The 20,756-nt window shown below is 38.4% G+C and overlaps 2 protein-coding genes across 4 annotated transcripts; one reads left to right on the forward strand and one right to left on the reverse strand.

Annotated features, from left to right (window-relative positions):
• The first annotated feature begins 1,328 nt into the window (after nt 1-1,328).
• acot13 (acyl-CoA thioesterase 13) lies at nt 1,329-7,114 on the forward strand. Of its 2 annotated transcripts, none has more exons than XM_073024030.1 (3): nt 1,329-1,552; nt 5,905-6,089; nt 6,886-7,114. In XM_073024030.1, the coding sequence occupies exons 1-3, from the start codon at nt 1,361-1,363 to the stop codon at nt 7,040-7,042; spliced, it is 534 nt and encodes a 177-aa protein (XP_072880131.1). In that variant the 5' UTR covers nt 1,329-1,360; the 3' UTR covers nt 7,043-7,114. The 2 variants fall into 2 exon arrangements, with proteins under 2 accessions (XP_072880131.1, XP_072880133.1); XM_073024032.1 differs by lacking the exon at nt 1,329-1,552 and adding an exon at nt 1,586-3,980.
• Nucleotides 7,115-8,698: 1,584 nt separating this feature from the next.
• Nucleotides 8,699-20,067, reverse strand: c20h6orf62 (chromosome 20 C6orf62 homolog). Of its 2 annotated transcripts, none has more exons than XM_073024034.1 (5): nt 18,638-20,067; nt 15,001-15,174; nt 13,690-13,815; nt 12,296-12,430; nt 8,699-10,071 (listed from the first exon to the last, which is right to left on the reverse strand). In XM_073024034.1, the coding sequence occupies exons 1-5, from the start codon at nt 18,764-18,766 to the stop codon at nt 9,946-9,948; spliced, it is 690 nt and encodes a 229-aa protein (XP_072880135.1). In that variant the 5' UTR covers nt 18,767-20,067; the 3' UTR covers nt 8,699-9,945. The 2 variants fall into 2 exon arrangements, with proteins under 2 accessions (XP_072880135.1, XP_072880134.1); XM_073024033.1 differs by having other exon boundaries at nt 15,001-15,177.
• Nucleotides 20,068-20,756: the final 689 nt, after the last annotated feature.

Here is a 20,756-nt window from a genome sequence, read left to right on the forward strand (position 1 = left end):
CCACCTTACATATGTTGTAGATTCACTGACCTTACGCATTGGGGATTTATGGATCTATAGTCAAAGATCTCTTTCCTCTTTTATCCCATTTAACTTATTAACTTCTAGTGAATGAAATAACTTCCATATTTTTTCCATTTTCCAATATTTTATTCTCTGCAGAGAGAAGGGTTTGCAGGTAGCAATATAAAAAGAAAGCCGGTTTTGAAATCAGACCCAAGTTTTGATGTAATGGAAGCAAGTAACAGTTGTTTGTTTTACTTGGGTTAAATATTCACATAAGAAACTAAGCAAATAAACTTTTGGACCATAGCTTTTACTATACTATAGGACAATGTCCTTGTATTCTGTGGCTGTGCTATTATTTCTGTTTTTGCATGACTTTTAGTCTATTCAATATACATATATGGTCATTTATCTATGTATTTATTAATTATTATATTTTAACTATATTATGCATTGCATTGAACTGTTGCTGCTAAGTTAACAAAGTTCACAACATGTGTCGATGATAATAAACCTGATTCTGATTCTGGACTCCACCACTATAGAAAACATCTTCTTCATGTTCACTCTATCTAAGCCTTTCAATATGAGTTTCGATGAGATCCGCCCCCCACCCCCCCAACAGCCCCAGCTCTTCATTCTACTAAACTCCAATGAGTATAGTTTTAGAGCCATCAAATACTCCTCACATGTTAACCCTTTCACTCCAGGGATCATTCCCATGAACCTCCTCTTTACCTTCTCATTTACCTTTTTTTTTACAATCGACCAAATAAGATGACACAGCTTGGTAGTGGCACAACTTGCTCAAATTGAAAGTGAAAACAGAAAAACGATTAATGAACTATAACGATTAAAAACTTGTGGATGCCGGAAATCAGAAATAAAAACAAAAAATGCCACAGATGCTTAGCTGGTCGGGCAGCATCTGTAGAAAAAGGACCAGTTGATGAAGGGTTCTGTAGCTGAAACAAAAGAGAAATGCTGGAAAATCCCTGCCAGTCCTGATGAATGGTTTTAGAGCTGAAATGTTAACCGTTTTCTCTTCCAGTAGATCTCGCCTAACTTGAGTCCTTCCAGCAAGAGAAAATCTGCAGATGCTGGAAATCCAAGCAACACACGCACACACAAAACGCTGGAGGAACCCAGCAGGCCAGGCAGCATCTGTGGAGGGGGGGGGGTGCAGCCTACGTTTCGGGCCGAGACAACTCCTCCAGCATTTCTGTTTGTGTTTCAGATGCAGATACCATGCCTGAAAGAAAGTGAACTGTTTGCGCAGATGAGAAGTTCCAGCACTGGCTGGTTTTATTTGTGAAGTACGGGAGCTCAGCTGCGGTAGGGGGCGCAATAGGAGATGCGGTTGGTCATCCGAGTTTACGGGCGGATCCGCTCCAGGAAGACACTCTCTGTAACCTCTGAGCACTTCGCGCGAGAAGCGATAGCTGCAACCTTGTTTCTCACCATGGCTGGATCGTCTTTGAACAATTTCAGACAGTTAATGCGAGGTTTGACAGGAGGGAAGGGCTTCGATCGAATTTTGAGCAAGGTGAATCGCTGAATCTGTGAATTTGTGAATGTAACCAGCATTGCAGGAAACTTCCAGCACTCCACAGCTTGGGCCAAATTTCTGTAAAGATTATGTTTATTAAAAGTGACTTACGCGACATTTAGTCAGGTGTACATAGATGTTGGTTTGAATTGAATCCGAGCAATTATTCCTGTTATTCTAAATTAATTAAGGTAGTTAATGTTTTAGTAAAGCGTGTCATAAACGACAGTACAGGTCAAAGACTATTCACAATTAGTCATTTTAATATTAAAGCGATATTAAAGCTGAAAACGATAAACACAATTTAATGACATTTGATGAAAGAAAGAATATTTTGCCTTCGAGCCCTGGAATGTGAAATTTTCCTTCTGATGGAAAAATGGCATTGGATTTGAGCAACGTCAATTAATCCATTTCCCAATGAGTAAGTGTTTATGATTTGAGTCTCCTTCAGATTTCATGGCCTTAGGCACTGGCTTTAGTAATTTACAACAGTATAATAACCCTCCATATCCCTACTGTCCATGTACCTATCTAAACTTCTCTTGAAATTCAGTTCACATAGACCACTTGAGCTCATTCCAAATCCTCACAATCCTCTGAGTGAAGAGGTTTGTCCTCGTGACCCTTAAACTTTTCACCTTTCACCCTCTAAGCCATGACCTCTGGTTGTAGTCCCACCCAACCTCAGTGGAAAAAGCCTGCTTGCATATCTATACCACTCATAGTGGCCACAGATCCTTGGAGGTACCTAGACAGATTGATGAGGTGGTTTTGAAACCACACAGAAACCTTTCCATTGCAGGCTAAGGCACTGAGCAGAGCAAATGTGATCAAATTAAGATTTCCAGAACATTAGTTAACCACAGTTAAGAGTTCTGCAGCAAGGATATCATTGCATTCAGGAGGATGTAAAATAAATTCAGATTGCTAAGACTGCTGAACAATAGTCATAGTGAGAAATTATCAAGTATTGTGTAATTTCCTTTGGAATAAAGGAGTGATGAGAGACATAACTGGAGTCCTTTAACATGAGTGCCCTAGACAGGGTGAAAATGAAGGCAGATAGAACAAGAACAAAGACGCATAGATTTAAGTTACACGCGCAAGGTGCTGGATGAACTCTGTAGTCAGACAGCATCTATGGAAATGAATAAACAGCTGACATTTCGGGCTGAGAACTTTCTTCAGGACTGAGAAGTAAGGGAGAGATGCTAGAATAGAAAGAAGGTGGAGGAGAGGAAGGAGGTTAGCTGGAAGGTGAAAGGTGGGTGGGAAAGGCCAAAGACTGAAGAAGGAGATGAGAAACGACCATAGGAGAAAAAGGAAAGAAGTAAAAGGTTAGAGTGGGGAATAGAGGAAGGGTGGAGGGAAATTTGTTTACTGGAAGGAGAAATCAATGTTCATGCCATCAGGTTGGAGGCTATTCAGACTGAATATAAAGTGTTGCTCCTCCAACCGGAGGGCAGCCTCATCTTGGCAAAAAGGAGGATTTGGACCGACATGTCAGAATGGGAATCGGAATTAAAATGTTCTGCCACCGGGAGATTTAAGTTAATTGGTTGAAAGAGTAAAGGGGACGAAAGAGAAATATTTTTCTCAAGTAATTGAGGTCCAGAACTGACAACTTGAACGTAAAGTGGAGGTAGAAACCTTTACCCATGTATAAACAATTTTATACATGAGTATTGGTAGTGTCATGATGTAAAAGGCCATACACCAACATGCATTAATGTAAACAATAAATCTTTGGCTGGCTGGGACAGTGTGAGTTTAATTACCTCCTTCTGGGGATAATTCTCTATGGTGTTGCAACCAAGTATACACAAAAAGCAAGTGTAATCTTTATTTCTTCCTCATTTGCATACATATAACATCTGGATGAAATCAACAGGGCAGAAATACAATTTGTATTTTTGATTCAATTCATTGATTTAACCTGACATTGTTATAGTTAAGAAGAATGTGTTATTTGGACACACCTTTGTTGTTGTGGCTATGTCACTGGAGAAACAGGTTGATGTGGAATGTCTTTGTCATCTTGACTAGCAGAAATTCCTTTTGACATCCTGTCAGTAAAATCTCCCATAATTCTATATCTCTTGAATCCCTAAAACACACAGACTAAATACATAATAGTATTAAATGGATAGTTATCAACACTGAAATGGATGTAACCTATTAATATCAATTTCAATTATTGACAAGTAAGAAATGTTTTGTCAGGTTTTTCGTCTTCAAGTATATGCTAGCCAAGACCAAGCAGAACTTGCCTCATTCCAAGGAGACCAGAAAGATAGTTTCAGCTCTAGTTTTTATTGGATTCTGCTTGAGAGGTCAAGAAATTTGGTTGCAATGCAATATAATCCCATTTGAAGGCTTCGGGATGTTGGTCGCTTACTCCACCACTAACTTGAAGATTTATGTAAGTTTATACAAACTCCATCATGAAATACGTTGTATCTTAGGTGAAAAGATTTATATCTGCCTCAGAGTTAGTAGATTATCCTAGGCACATTGTCAGTAATTTCATTCTTACTGTTTTTTCAAAGACATGGAGTTCCTGCCAGTTGCTCAAGTGTGTTGCTGAGAATCATTGAATTCTCACGGAGTACCATTCAAGCATGTCAGTATTTTAAATTAGCTTCTCTGTATTTCCCAGAAGTCTCCAGATCTTTACATTTTTTGGTTTGCATAATTTTCCCTAGCAGAATAGAGATAGATTGGGAGCTACGAGCAGGGAGCATGGTATGCTTTGAGATTGGTTTCTTTTCCTGTCTAAATAGACACAGCTGTATGGAGTTGGTGGTATTTAGAATAGACCAAGTTTCTTCTATTTGATCGATACTTGTGGCCTTCTGAACTCTGTCCACAGGATTCAGCTATTTCTATCTTCTCTTCATTTAAGGCATTTACAAGCTAATATGGTAGCTATAAGGTCCAAGATATCAGACTTGTCATTCGTTAATGTCTTGAACTAAAAGTTTCATAATTTAGTTTGGATACAAAAGTGCATGATTTTCTCTATTATCACAGTATTAAAACATGCTTAAAGTTCCCACTAAATCTTAATATGTACCTTGGAGAAAATCAATGAATTCAGCACTAGGTTCCCATTCCCTTTCGACTGCTGATCCTTCGATGAGGACTGGTGTGCATGCCCTCGACTTCCCTTTCCTGAAGTCCACTGTCAATTCCTTGGGCTTACTGACGTTGAGTGCAAGGTTGTTGTGACACCAGTCAGCTGCTCTACACCTCCTCATCACGATCTGAAATTCTGCCAACAACGGTTGTGTCATCAGCAAATTTATAGATGCCGTTTAAGCTGTGTCAAGCCACACAGTCACGGGCATAGAGAGAATAGGGCAGTGCGCTAAGCATGCTTCCTTGAGATGCGCTAGTGTTGGTTATCAGCGAGGAAGGATCAGTTAGTGGAATCAATAGTTGAATAAAGATTTCAGAGGATTTGGGTCTGTGACACCTATGCTTAAAGTTTTGCTTATCTTCCTGGCCATTTAATTAATTTCCACAGATTACATTCTCTTTTAGGTAGAAATCTGGAGGAAATGAAAGGTCCTAATGTATTAGCAGCACTCAAAGTTTTTCTCTCCAGGCCTTATTAGCTGCTGGCTGGACCTCTCCCAAGCAGCCAAATCAGGTAATGCTTATCCTGAAGGTGATCCTTCAATCTCATGGTGAGTCACCAAGACTGGAACTTCCTCTAAATGAAATGTGGGATTATTATGTTCTTGCGTTGCATCCACTTGCCTCTCCAGTGCCCAAACTATTCAAGGCCTAATTACACATGGACCAGCTTCTTAACCACATGCCTTACCAGCCACCATTTTTACTAGAAATCTATGCAAAGCCCTTTAGACTTTTACCTCGTCTTTGCAAGGCTCCATAATGTTTCTTAACATGCTTGTTATGCTTTTTATTCTAAAAGACCCTTTTCTAGGAACCTTTATATGCTAAGAATATCACTCACACTATTTAGCATAACGCAAGGAGTGGCACAGTAGTGCAGCACTCTGCAATGCCACAGTCTGGATTCAATCCTGCCTGTCTGTAAGAAGTTTTTATATTCTCCAAATGACCATGTGGGTTTCCTCCCACATTCCAAAAACATACGAGTTAGAGTTAGCTTGTAGTCATGCTGTGTTGATGCCAGAAGCATGGCGACATTTGCACGTGACCCTCAGCATGTCCTTGGACTCTTGTTGGTTGTAGACACAAATTACATATTTCACTGTATGTTTCAGTGCACATTTGGCAAATAAAGCCAATTATTTAATCATTGATGTATTTTAAAATCAGTCTAATTAAGTTACAGTTACACTTTTTTCTAGATGGCTGTTGTTACAACTAGCCCTGGAAAAATTGTCTGCGAAATGAAAGTGGAGGAGGAACATGTGAATCGGGCGGGCAACCTACATGGTGGAGTGACAGCAACACTAGTGGATGTGGTATCAACTACAGCCTTGCTTAGCACTGAACGGGCATTACCAGGAGTTAGTGTGGACATGAATATAACGTATGTAGAGTTTTTGGTACCTTGGAAATTTAACAAAGTGTCTGATCATTCAATAACAACTGAATGATGATGAACAGCTAAAAATCACTGGCAATGTTTAATAGGATCCACATGCAAAATTGTTTTCAAATCATAAAGTGTTGTAAACTGTTCATTTATGAAGTATTTATCGGCACCATAGAAGAAAACCATTTGATCTCCTTTGCCTGTGAGCTATCAATTTTCATTACTGATGTTGAAAATGTTATTGCCAGTTGCACCAAGCAGTGTGCTGAATTAGAGAAAATGCAAGTTGATGTCTTAGCAATGACATTTTGGACCAGAAATCACCAATGACACATTTGCAATTAATGCTCCAGGTTGTGTTGTAGTCACTCAAAGGAGAAAGGGAGTCTTAATTTGGGATCTCACACTAATGATCATCTTTAAAGTGGAACAGTTCCTCAGTGCTGCACTGAACGTGTCAGCAAATTGTGTCCTTATATTTCAGGTCTGAGGTTCCAAAAGAACCTGCATGTTTTCAAGTGAGGCATGAACATGACCAGCTAAGCCAATAGCTGGTACTCAAGTGTGAACATAATTAGAATAGCAAATGTGTGCTATGTGAAGATTGTCTACTTTCATTTAATCAATTACATCAGGTGGTACTTTGCTGACAATGACAATGGCAAGGTACCTTAGCCAGAAAAAGAATGTAGATGAAATGTCATAAATGTCTTCACTTTTCAGAATGACATATATCCAGTTGCAATGATGAGCTTGATGACTGAAAATATGTGTGACTTATTACTTCTAGGTATATGAATGCAGCAAAACTGGGAGAGGATATTATCATAACTGCTGAGGTGCTGAAGGAAGGCAAATCTCTTGCATTTACAACTGTGGACGTGACAAACAAAGTAACAGGGAAACTCTTGGCTCAGGGACGGCACACAAAGTATCTTGGCACTTAAAAAAATTAAACCACTTTTGTACAATTACTTCATTTGAGGAAAAGTTAACAAATAAAAGATTTTAATTTCAAATATTGTGAATTGTGCTTTCAATTCAATTATTAGGAATCCTTTGGCCTGCCTCAAAATTAAAAGCTGTTCTGCAGACTAATTTTCAACTCGTTTCAGATAAACAGCAGACAGCAGTGCAATACTGTGTAAATGCTGCATTGTCACAAGTCTTTTATGATAAGACACTAAGATCTCATCAACGAGCATCACTTACTCTGTTCAACGAGTATTTGTGTCAGTATTTATGACTATAACCCACTTTAAATGGTAATGTTTGACATTGTGGAATCGTGTTACAGTTACCTATTGCCAAAGCAGTTGTGGCTACATGCCAATACTTCTTGGTTGTAAAATACCTTTGTTCCAGCAGTAATGAAAATCTTTCTTTAGGTTACCATCTCATTACATTTAAAGCCATAGCAACAGATTTCATCAGTAATTTGAATCTGCATTTTGTTCATTGCTCCGGTGCAAGTTGTTCTATTCCTTGAGTCTAATCATTATGTTACATGTGTCCTAATTATATATACAAAGGTATGGGAAAATGAACAGAGGAATTAAAAAACCTTGGTCAATAGAATGGTGAAAATTTAGTGATTGAATCCGTAATTTAAATTTTGCAAGATTCGGGATTTCTTTCATAACTTGATTTTGTCCAATGCTAATTTCATTATGCAGTAAAACAAGGATATCAAAGTTCAAATTTACTTTGAAATGAGCAATTGAATCTGTAATCTAAAGTTAAACCATTTGTCCCTATGCCATAGTGGAATTAGCATTGATGATAGAATTACATGATAGAATTGTAGAGCTAATCTCACGCAATAGAAACAGGATCCCATGAATTACTGAATCACAGCCACCCTATTTCCAGAGATTATAAAATGCCATTAACATCATGAACCATTTCATTGTGGTTTGAGAGGTTTGCCCAAAACTAACTCAAGTCTTAATTTTATTATTCAGTAAAACCATACCAATAGTAAGAGGTATTAAACCAGATTTAATGCTATTTTCAAGACCACATAATTAATTTACATATTACACGGTTCCATTGGTAGAAATCTGGAGGAAAGGTCCTAATGTATTAGCCGTATTCAAAGCTTTTCTCTCCAAGCCTAAAAAACTGAAACCCCTTCCTCCTTGTTTTGCATTAGCTGCTGCATGCCTCAGGCTAGACCTCCTCTAAACAGTCAAAACCTGAAGATAATCCTTCCATCTCATGGTCAGTCACCAAGATTGGAACTTCCTCTGAATGAAATGTTGCATTTTTTACTTTTACATTCCACCCACTTCCTGGTGATTATGTTAGTTGAAACACCTGCTGATGTTAGCAAATATCACGTAAAAGTACAAACAAATCCTCGTGGGTAGCTAACATGAAAGCTTTTCACCCAGTTTGACTTGGATTCTTGATGCTTATATCAGACATGTTTAATTGCTGTCTGCATTCAATTGCCTTGAGGTCTTTTGACTTGGTGCTAAGAGGTTAATACATTTTCTGGTGTGGAAATGGCAGGTATTTTGTTTTTATTCAAGCATCATCAACTCAAAGTATTGTTAAAGTACAGTTACAGTATTTTGAATGATAAAAACAATTCTGAATATGGATTAAAGATTTATTTTCATTTTCCCAATTTCAACAGAAGGTGAATACAAATTTCCTATTGATTAGCCTTGTTCTTAACTGAAGTGGCAGGCATGCATAAATAAGCTCAGAAAGCTCACAATTCTTACAGCTTCAGAGAAATGCTTTCTTTCCCCCTTTGATTCGTTTTGCAGCCTGCCTTGCATTAATTGTGCAAGTTCAAAATCATGTCTTACAAGTAATGACCTTAATAACCCAATTGAAACACTCCAGAAATTTTAAAGAAGCAATTTTAAGTGCATTACCTTGAACGCAAGTATGGTATTTCTTCATTATTTTATTAACTTCACAGAGTTGTATCAGCAATCAGCATATTTTTACACAATCAAAAACTGACTTTATACGTTCAACCATTTTTAGTCCCAACCTCCCTTTCTAGGTAAATAAGCTACTTCAGCTACAGGAAAGTTTTTAAAAATTCCAGTAACATTTGAACTTCAGTGACAATCTTGTAGCTGCTTCGCTACTTTAGACTCCAGTTATTTACTGAGTCTAACCTGCCATTATTAACCTGCTAAAATCTCCCCAAAGAATAGAAGAAAAACTCCTTTGTACATTTATATAGCAACTAAGGGAATAAGATCCAAAAAGAACATGCCAGCAAACTTAAATGTAGACTATATGGTTATGATAGCCTACATTACACAGATACCAAAATGGGTACTAAAGATTTCTCCCCCTGCTACCTCTTTCGCTCGCTTGCCATCCTCTTATGAACAGTTTGTGCTCAATAGCTATGCATGTCAGGACCATGAGTTATTCAGGTTTAAAGCCTTTCATTTGTACAACACATCCAAGATGAATCCTTTACTTGAACTCTTTATCAAATGCAGAACTCGCCCAACATTACATCTCAAAACAATGCAGTGTGTCAGGTTACATAACCAGCAGAAACAATATTAATCATGTACCTTTCAGATATTTATGCAATTCAAAACAATCTTCAAATTTCACCTTTGTTTTCCATGTGGAACTGACAATGTAGATCTAAGCAGCCTTTTGGTGAATATGCAGGCAGTAATGTAAAAAAAAATAAAGTTTGAGATATGCATGACTAGAAAGAAAATTTCAAGTAGAGTATGCTTTGTAACAGACTGTTCTTTTTCACGAGTAGTTAATCATCTTAAACTCAGAAAAAAAAGATGAATTACAAGTTCACTGTTGTTGACACTTTTGGTCTTCCCTATATTGCTGGCCGGTGCCCCTAATCTGGCATGTAGGGACGGAGATGGTCCTCAATGGTTCCAACTCCCCAGTGGGTGAGCTGATCCTGTGGCAGGTAAAGACAGACACTGCATAACTTGAAAATTATGGCCTTGGTTTTTGGAGTCTGCAAAATAGAACATGACACCTTCATTGTTCACCATCACACATTAAGAAATAAGTTGTAACACAATTATGCAATAAATATGAAGCAAAACTGAAGGTACTTTGAAAATGAGTTTTCAGAAGTCAGCGCATTCATGCAAGTCTTCAAAGGTGAAGTATTTTCAATGTCACATATACTGTGCTTACTCAAAATTAGTATGGCATGTTTTTTAAAAATTTCAAATAGCTATGCATCACAAATCACCCAAAGTTTGTGTTTTTGACTTACTATGGATGGACTTCGACTTCAAGTTTATTAATATCAACTTTTTCAATATGGGACAATTAACCATGCAAGTCTTATTGGAGATATGAAAAATAAATTTCTTTACTGCTCTGGGTGACAAAAGCTTGTACTTTGAGGGTGAAGAATACCATCTCCAGCCTCAAAAACCCCCAAGCTTTACTATACCAGTCATCAGAAACTAAATCTCTATCCACGGAGGGAAAAAGAGTAGAAGCTAGAGACAAGGTGCATTTAGATTAGTTGCAACTGAACGTATTTTATCCAAATCAAAATATGCTTACTCTTTGAACATATATAAACAGTTTTGTGAACTATGATATTTGGTTTCTCTAAACATACAAAACACACATATTTACATTGAAAGCTCCTGTTTTTCTTCAGGCTACAAGCCTCATTAAATTAAAAAAGGTCAAACCTATGTGAATTAATACATAAGCACTATTTTTGGATTTCTTTAATTTTGAAATTTGCTTTGAATCACTAAATGTAGCTACATTATACTGAATTCATATGCAGTGAAGCATTTAGTTTGAAATTCCTTTCAGTGTGATTGTTTTTTCACACTGTTTCCAGAAACTGAGACCATCCTCTACTACCTCTTCATTTTAACAGTCAGTGGGGATGTTGAACTTCAAGGAAACTTTAAGCATGTCCTTAAATCTTCTGTCTGGAAATTTTCTCTCCTGACAGAGCCGTACTACTGCTCTGACCTTTCTCAATCTTTTCTGGCACAATCTTATGCCTAACTTCCTGTGGGATGTATTTAAACTTCAGAACTTTTCGAAAACCATTCAACCAGACTTCAGAAAGAGAACACCAAGGCCTCAATACTCAAACTGCAGTATGCAGATGAGACTTGTTCACCTGCAGCTAAGCTACATCATTGATTTATTCACCAAAGCACAAGGATGGTACTTGTACTCAATATCTGCAACACCTAGAAGCTCTACCTACCTGCCCTGCTCCAAAGTACTCCCCCTCCCAACAATGAAGATTCAAGGCAAGACCTTTTCTTCAAGATCAAGATCACAGACCTGAAACAAACTTCACGATTGGCCAGACAGCTGTGACATCTGCTCTCCATTTCCGAAGATCTGGTTACCTACAGGAAGCATTTTAAGCCACTCTAAGCAAAATTTCCACTGGACCCTTAACAATCTTAGGTCAGCATTCACTTCCAAGCCAACATTCCCAGCACTGAGGCTCCAGTTGTTCTCAGTTCGCAACATCCTACAGATATGTCATTTACATGTTTCACACCAGACACTGCCTCTATAAATGTCACTTTAAGTTAATGGCTTGACTGACTACTCTGGCTATAAACAGCAAAATCTCTCAAGGGTGAAATTTGCATTTTTGGTAATATGCCATGTTACCTGTTAAGGAGATTACAACAGACTTAATCTCATCTTGCCTGATGTCAATATGGTGGACAAAGCAAATAATATTGATTTTATTTTCCAACCCCAATGGTATGTAGCTAAGTTCAGGACTTCAGTACGTATTTAAGACCCAAAGTTATAACTAGATTCATTTCAAAAATTTTGAGCTCATCAAACAATGAGTTTACAATGCAATAATTATTTCCATACGAGAAAATTTGTACCCTACAGATTTTCATAGCATACAATAACTCAAATCAATCAAATAACTTTAAAATTTAAACTGCCTTGTAATGGTCCTAAAAGTAAATCCAGCAAGATTTGTAGGCAGTCATGCAGAGAACCAAAAAAAAAAACACTGTATACAGCAGTGCACAGTTCACAAAGACTTACTTCAAGAACACAAAGCAATATTAAGTTAGCAGCAAGAAAGGGAAAAAGAATCATGCCAAATTTCACCAGTATTAAAACCACTGGCAATGTTCCACATTTCTTCACCCAAGCAGAAGATGGGACCAAGTAAGTTTAGGAAAATAAAGGCCCACAATTATATTCACCTGCAAGTGCTGACGATTAATGAACAGAAAGATGGACTGGGTAGGGTTGTTTACGATGAGTCCTGCCTTATCCTTCCGGCTAATTAAGTGCAGAAACTGTTTCTCATAATCGCCATGATGAAACTCAAACTTGGCCTGCATAAACAGTAAGCACTTTAAAATATTAGAAAACAAGAATTGTTGCTTAATTTCATGTTCAGCAAGTACTCAGAAATTATCTGCCAAGATCAGAAAGATCTAATTTTATTCCTTTTAGGTTTATTAGATGCATAGATTTTATAATTGGCCTTGGTAATTCTGCTAAGATTTGACAGGACCCCTGCTATTGGTCCCAATCCAACATCTTCATTATAAGTGCTTGTGGACTCAAGATAACCAAAGGGCTAAGCTTGGTTCTGAAGTACCACAGGCAAACAAAATGCTTCTGGTTTATTAAGGCTTATGCATAAATAACCCCTTTAATTACTGTGCTTCATGTGTATTGGGTGTCCAGGGAGGGGTAGAGCTCTGGTGAAGGGACTTGTTGTGTCCATTCTGGGGCAGCTCACTCATTTTCGGTCCCCACCAGAAGCTCAGCTCCCACATGCGGTTCCAAGTAGCTGTCTGCATGCGATAGTGGCCACACCCCAGTACACCACTTCAACAGGCAGGGGTGAGGGTGGCCAGCGGGCCTCATACCCGGTGAGATAGGGACATGCCTATCCTAGCATGCTAAGTCAGCTCCAGCTGACCGGGCAGATGAGATCTACAGTGAGATCCAACAGCCAGGAAGGCAGTTCTGCAATGCTCAGTGGAGAGCAAAGAGCATGACAAGGCACAGAAGACGCCACGGTCATCCACTGCAACCAAGAAGACCCCAGTTTGTGACACTTGTTTTTACCACTGGACCGGGGTCAAGAGAGGAACTGCCCCAGTGCAATGGCCTATCCACTTTGAAAACTCTCCCACACAGGTCTCCTGTCATCACTGCACATGACAGACAACCACCATTACTGTGCTAATGTTGACAGTATACTTATCACAGCTGATTTGATTTGCAGTTTGCCAAGCCCAGAGTTTCTACTTTCATGCTGCTTTGGTGATGCACTACAAATGTGAATCTAACACGATGTTAAGATCGCTAGAGGGAAAAGCAAGAAACAAGGTATCCATAAAAGAACAAAGTCTATCAAGATTTGTCATTACACAGATAACTGAGACAACGGAAATGAAACCCATATACTAAGAATTAATTACAATGTCAAACTATAAATATATAACGTCTGAACAAAACCAAAGATCCAGAAAAATCATCCAACCAACACAAAAACTGTCAACAAGCTAGGCAAACTGCAAGTCAGATCAATTGTGATAGGCATCCAAAAATTTGGCTCATGTTTATGTACAAGCAGTACCTGAACAGGCCTGAAAGGCTCACCATCTGTACCCTTCCACTTGGAGAAAAGGAGACAGACCATCTTCTCTATATCATTCCGTGGCCAAAGGATAAAGTCCATCTCCTGTGTACAGCCAATTACATCCTAAAATAGGTCAGGCAATGAGAGAAATTCCAATAGAGATATTGAATGGATTCCATATCAAGAAACACAAAAACAAAGATTCTAATTTTACTAAAAATGATAATTTTGGTTGTGGATCAAGAGTTACAAGGCATTATAATACAAGGCTAGAAGTCAAAAGAATGTGAATTGCTAACAACCACTTCCAGTTTCCATCTTACCCTTTGCTCTGAATAACTAAAATTGTCTTGTCTTTCAATGCCAGTCTAAAATAGCATTGCAAGAAAATAACAAGAACTTTTAAAAGCATTAAACCACAAAAGAGTATTTGCATTAATTAGGATAAATTGATCCCTGCAGACGATCATATCTACCACAGCCAGATTTCTTTGTTGCCGTACATCTTCAGCCATGGAACCAGCTTTTCCGTATTGCCTTCTCACAATTAAATAGGCATATCCAAACAGTTTTAAAAACTAATCAATAAAGTAACATTTACAATCATTTGAAATGACATATAGAAGAGAATCTAATAAATATATTACATCAAAATATTTAAACGAGTTGATTTATCTTTAAGTATAATATTTCAAATCTATGAATCATTACCAAACCAATTATCACATTAGAAGCTCCATCTTAAAAGATACATTAGATCATAAGCACAAAGGCAAGTAGTCAGCTTTTCAGTTAAAATTGAAGGGAGTGCAAAAAACTACTGGCATCGCCAAATTAAGTTTACACGATGCTGATCAGCAAATGGAAAAAAACCAATCAGAAGAAAAATGATCAGCCTTAAGCAAAATGATTCCATATTAGTACAAATCAAAAGACCTTAGCATCTCAAAATCAGTTTTATATTTAAGCCAATAAATAATTACAAGTGCATGGGAATTAATACTTCTGACTGAGGCTCTTTGACCTGAAACTGTTTCTAGCTCCCACTACTCTAAATGTTGCCAGACCTTTTGAGTATTTTATTACTTCCAGCGTTTACAGCGTTGAAGAGTATCAATGGTTGTTTTGGCTGTGACCATTGTGGAAAAAATGGTTATCTATGTACAAGCAAATACAAACCTTTTTCCCTCTTAAGATAAAGGAAGTTGCTGTTAGTAATTGAACATTTTGATGTGACATATTCTACTACTCTGCGTCATTCCAAGAACAAGCAAACCTTAACTTATATAATTCTAATGAAGTACTTACCCTGCGCATGGATTGGTAGCGTGGTGCATGAAGCTGCACTACATCCTTCTGCAGCAGCTCTGTGGAACTGTCCAGGGAGTAGCTGGACTCCCGTACACCTTTGAGGATATTTTCTTCATAGTTATTGGTCATAACTGGTACCACTTCAGCCACTTCGAATAGTGCCGACTTTTTCTTCTTAAATCATAATATCAGAATCATAATTCTTAACATAAAACATTTTCTATCTATGCTATTTCTTTTAAATTATTACTGCCAAGTTGCATTTTTCAAAACAGATTTAAAATATTTTGATTCAGTGACACACAATAGCTCTGTTTGGAAAGGACTGCAAGTTGAATTTAAAAATGTAAGTTCTTCACTTCACAGGACAGTAAGAACAGGGACTATACACTCTGTGCCTATTATGTACAGGATAGTAATTTCTGAAGTGAAATTTCTAAAATGTTGGGGAAAAATCTGAAACGTACAAAGAAAAATATCAAAGAAATTCTTTTAAAATTCAACTTAAAAAACAAAACTTAAGAAACAAAATTATTAAATTCTTAAGCAGAAATCATGTTCTCACAAATTTAAATAAGTTATATTAAAACTATAATGCACACAAGCATGAATATAAACAAGTCACCATGAAAAACAATCCAAATTTCATTATCAGGAGACAGTCAACTGGGATTAAGGTAATTGAAAAGTAACAATTAATCAAGCATTGTTTTGAGGAAGGAGGAATATGTCTCCTAACTCAACTAGCCAATATTAGGTTACCCTACCCTCCTGTTATCAAGTGCCCATATTGCTTAAGTTGCCTTTACTTCCAACTAACTACAGATGTCTACTAAAAACTCTGATGTGACCTTTGACTCAGTATTTAGATTAAATTTTCAAGGGAGCAGATACCTAATCAAATGCTGCCTGCAAGAGTACAATCCAACCAGTATATTCCCCATTCTCCTTTCCCCGAGATCCCCATGAAAACACTGTCAACCACAGATATAGGCAGCAAGCAGAAGTGAGTGATGTTGTGAAAATGATTTGGACAATAGTAAAAAATTGCAAAGAAAATTTGAATGAAACCAACTGATCAATAATATTCATTTTTCATACTGCTCACATGCTCAAATGCATTTCACTTTAACCAAGTAGCATGAAGAGGTTGAATAAAATTATTCCAGATACAACAGCTTGTGTTCTTGGTCTCACTTTGAAGTGTCTGTGAAGTTTTACTATATACTGAGGAATGTCATATTAATTAGCAACCAAGTGACTAAAGGGATATTGAAATGAGGGATAAGAAAAATTCAGTTCAAAGGTAGATAATAGAGTAAATCTTCGGTTGTTCAGAAATTCAATTCACCCTTGGATCTCAGCAGGGCCCAAGGTCCCACAGCGCTTTGAAACATTTAGTTCCATTTCAAGCATTAATTTTAAACTCACTCGGTACATTGGAAAACTTATTAGTCCACTGCATAACATCAGAAAAAGAACTAGAAGTGTGTAGGTGTATAGTATCTGATAGTCCAGAAAATTTGCTTGCCCAACACCAGAGCCCTACACAAACTGGATTAACAGAGTTTCACTGGGGTGGGATTAATCATGGTAGTTATTTACAGGTTAAGCAAATGTTCTGTGGACAAGCTGACATTTTACCCCACTTATTGTAAAGATAAAGCAAATAAGCCTTCATATCCCAGTCAAATGACAGTGCAAATCCCAAAATAATCTGAAGGAAGCAGAGTGAGGATCTGTGGAAGGGTTAACTGTATTTAACCCTGTGTGTCATATTAAGCTCGGTTTCCAAAGTGATTAAGAAATTCTGTATAACCCTTGAGCTTATGATAAAGAGACAATCACAGTAGTTATTTTCTCAGCTTTCCAGGAAAGTCTGTCCATATCAGAACAGCATAGAATTAAAACAAATGGAGGCCATTTAGCCCTTCGTGACTGTGCTGGGTATCCTGCAGTGAATGACTTACCGTACCTACTGACATCCAAGACCTTTCATGGAAGCCAGTAATGTGATGGAATACTCTCCACATGCTAGACAAATGCAAGTCCAACAACACTGATCCAGGATTATTCTAGGTTTAAATTTGAGTTTTTTGGTTTTGCCTCTTTAGTGAGGGGTATATTTAGGTGCCTTCTGTTCACCTATCCAAAGCTGTCAATTTCACATCCTTTAGTCTCTCCTTAGCCTCTATACTGATGAAGAAAATAACCCCAACCTATCTAATCTTCCCCTGTTGGCAACATCTTTACAAATCTTATCACTCTCTCCAGTGTAAACACATTTCCCACATTGTTTGAACCAGAACTGTGAACAATACTAAATCCTCAGTTCTAGTATCCCTGCCAGTTGTTCTATGTCTGACCAAAAGAAAAGCATCCCAACTACCTTTAACCAAGGACATGCATCCCAAAGATCACTACTCCTCCACACCTGAATGTCATCCCATCCTCTTGTTGCAGTTCCATGGGTACATCTCTTCAGGGATCAGGGATTCTACTTGCCACTTTTCTATTCAGCTAATCTGACCAACTATAACCCACCCTCAGGGTGGAGGAACAACACCTTATATTCTGAGTATCCTCCAACCTGATGGTATGAATATTGACTTCTTCAAAAGGTGAACAAAATTTCCCCTCCCCATTCCCAACTCTGATGTTGTACTACTTCTCACCTATTACTTTCTCCTGGGGTCCCTCCTCCTCCTCTTTCTCGTACTGTCCATTCCCCTCTCCTATCAGATTCTGTCTTCTCCAGTCTTTGATCTTTCCCACCCACTTGGCTTCACCTACCAGCTAGCCTCTTTCCCCTGCTCCCACACCCCCAGTCCCGAAGAAGGGTAGTGGCCTGAAAAGTTGACTGTTTTCTCTTCGACCTGCGGAGTTCCTTCAGTATTTTGTGTTTTGTGCTTTGGATTTCCAGCATCTGCAGATTTTCTTATGTTTGTGATCCACTATAAGTTCCTGCTCTCCTCCTTTCTGTCAATCATTGCTAGTTTTCCTACTGTCTTCAATGTTCTTTCCTCTCAAGAGGACCACAATCTTGTAGTAGTTTGAAGGCCTGTGTGCCCCAATGACCCAGAGAGCTATGCTGGCTGAGTCAGGGTTTTATGCTTTGGCTCTTGGTAGGGTCACCCATGCCAAACAGGTCAAACGGTAGAAGCCGGACTAAGAATGGTCCACCAGTCCTCCGGGTTCACTTCAGGGCTAATAACCCTGACTGCTACAACAAAACTGTTATGGAAACAGCAATGAAGAAACCTTCCACATCTGAGTGCGATGGTATTCCAGAGTCTCTATCCCGAACTTGCATGACTGACAGTAGTGAAAACCGAGCTACTGACACAATGAAGGCAGCCCTGAACGCCACCACAGATGGAGGACCCTCATTGCTGCGCTAAACGCCAGTGGCGCAACGGGCAGTAGGTAGGTAGATCAATGGTCTTTATCATGACCGTTACATTGAAGCCTAAATGAACTTCTGCCAATGTAAATGCTTCAAAGAACGTCAATTACAGTTATCCAGGGACTGCCCTGTAAATATCCTATAAAGCAGCTTCTCGTCCCACAACTAGTGAAGAAAACATTCTACATTTCACCTTTGACAAATATGCCAAGAAAGGTAATATCTTACCTTATCTTTGAATACAAAGGCAATGTACATTTTGAAGTCAAACTGATCTGCCAGAGATTCTTTCTTCTTTCTAAGTTGAGCACGCAGTCGATTTAAAGTCTGGTTCTTCCGAGAGTGTGGGTCACCCATTTTGTTTTGAGTGTGTTAACCCTCTTTTTAGCTTATGACAAAGTGACAAAATCTAACATGGGCAATTTCTCTCAAAAGAAAACAGCACAACAGAACATGTCTGGTAGCACTAACTTAAAAAAAACTACCACAACTACTAGTCCAGAAGCTCTAAAACTGTGTTGTGCAAAAACTTAGGATAAATGTTGGCCAGAGTCCAGTCATGATAACAGTCCCTATATATACACGGTCACATCAGAGTGCAGGGAACTAAACTCACTTTTAATTCACATTAACAAAACTTACAAACCAAAGCAATCCAAATTAGAGATAAATTTTAACCTGTTGAACTAAAACTAGATTACAATGATGGATACCAATGGATCTAACCAACAAATTAAACACCTAACTGAGATTCAGGTGTGCCCAAGGATGACACAGAAATGATGCAGCCAGATCCCATGTTTACATACAGGCCAGATTTTTGCCTTTTTACACAAAAAAAAAGCCTGATAAGTTTACCTGCAGCCTCTGGCACAGTTGTCTTCAAACATATTGGAGTAGGTGATAGTATATATTTTTTTCCTTTTTAGTTTTTGCTTTAAGGACAGACAATAAAATACAAAGAGGATTGCACTGGCACATCAACTACATGACACGGCTCATTGGCACATGGGTAGAAACAAACAAAATACCAAGCAAAGGGCATTTCTGACTTCACCAAAGACTTGGTTTCAATCAACAACATGGTGGTAAACCTTTAACCGGTTTCCTGACATCGCCCTACACAAAGAAAACAAAAAAAAATCACTTGTTTATCATGTTTGCCTCTATAGATCTGCTCACAGGCTTAACTGTTGGGAGTTCCTGCTGTGCCGCCTTTTGATTGTTTTGGTTTTCTACCGTAACTCCTTTCCTAAGCTGTTTGTATTGAACATATATATAACGTATATATATATTGCAAACTAACGCTGACTGTCACTCCCCGCCCATGTCAAGAAGAGACCACAAACCCGGTCAAGCCCGTCAGTGTGAGCGAGCCGCGCTCTCTGCGCTCTAGGTCACCCATAGTCTTAAAGCGAGCTCCTGGCGTGAGAAAACCGCACAAAACCACGGCCTCTGGCCCGAGTACTGCCGCCCGCCTGCCTGCCTGCCTGCTCTCTCGCTCCCTCACTGCCCCTCGCACAAGGTCGTCTGCTCCCGCTAACTCTCGGCGTGTCAGACCGGGCCAGCGCTCGGCTCTCTGCCCTCCCGTCAGACGACAGCAAAGATCACCACCGCCGCCGCCTCCACACCAGAGCAAGATGGCTGCTCGACGTCACAACCCACCCATCCCCCTCAAAAACACAGCTTCGCTAGATTCTCTTTAAAACCGGCACCTTGCACTTCGGTGACCATTTCAATTCCCTTAACCAACTCATTTCCTTTTTTTTTTCAAATTCTAGCTTACTTTCAAACTATGTAAACATGTTTGTGTACGTCACCCCTCATCACGTGGTCCATTCCCTCTGACCCAACGCCCCACCCCCCTGTACATATATCCTTTTAACTTTCTGAGGCAGGTTTTACTGCAGATGTTCAGATTTTTAAAAAAATTTCTGTTGGAAACATCTCATTATTAAAATAAAATATATTATGAGTTGTTCAAGGAAGTGTATAGGAGAGTAAAACATAGTTATTCCCATTCAATTGTAAAGAGATGTTTAACTTAGTTTTGGCTGTTCAAACAAATATACAAAAAGGAAGCCCTCCCAAATTTACTGGTTAATCAATAGATATAATTACTTGGGAATTTCATTTCAGGTACATGAATTATACTGGACCTTAGACTTGAAAAAAAAACACAAAATTCTTTCTAAAATTGTGTGACACAAAATTTTCCTTTTAATTTCATAATAGACTGAGTTAACAGCTTTAAAAAATATTTATAGCAGAATTCAGCTGAAGGTACGTTTAGTTAAATTCAAATAATGTAATGCAAGCAAGACTTTCAACAAAATGGCACCAATGA

The sequence above is a fragment of the Hemitrygon akajei genome, chromosome 20, assembly GCF_048418815.1.
Source record: "Hemitrygon akajei chromosome 20, sHemAka1.3, whole genome shotgun sequence".
Classification (NCBI taxonomy): Eukaryota; Metazoa; Chordata; class Chondrichthyes; order Myliobatiformes; family Dasyatidae; genus Hemitrygon; species Hemitrygon akajei.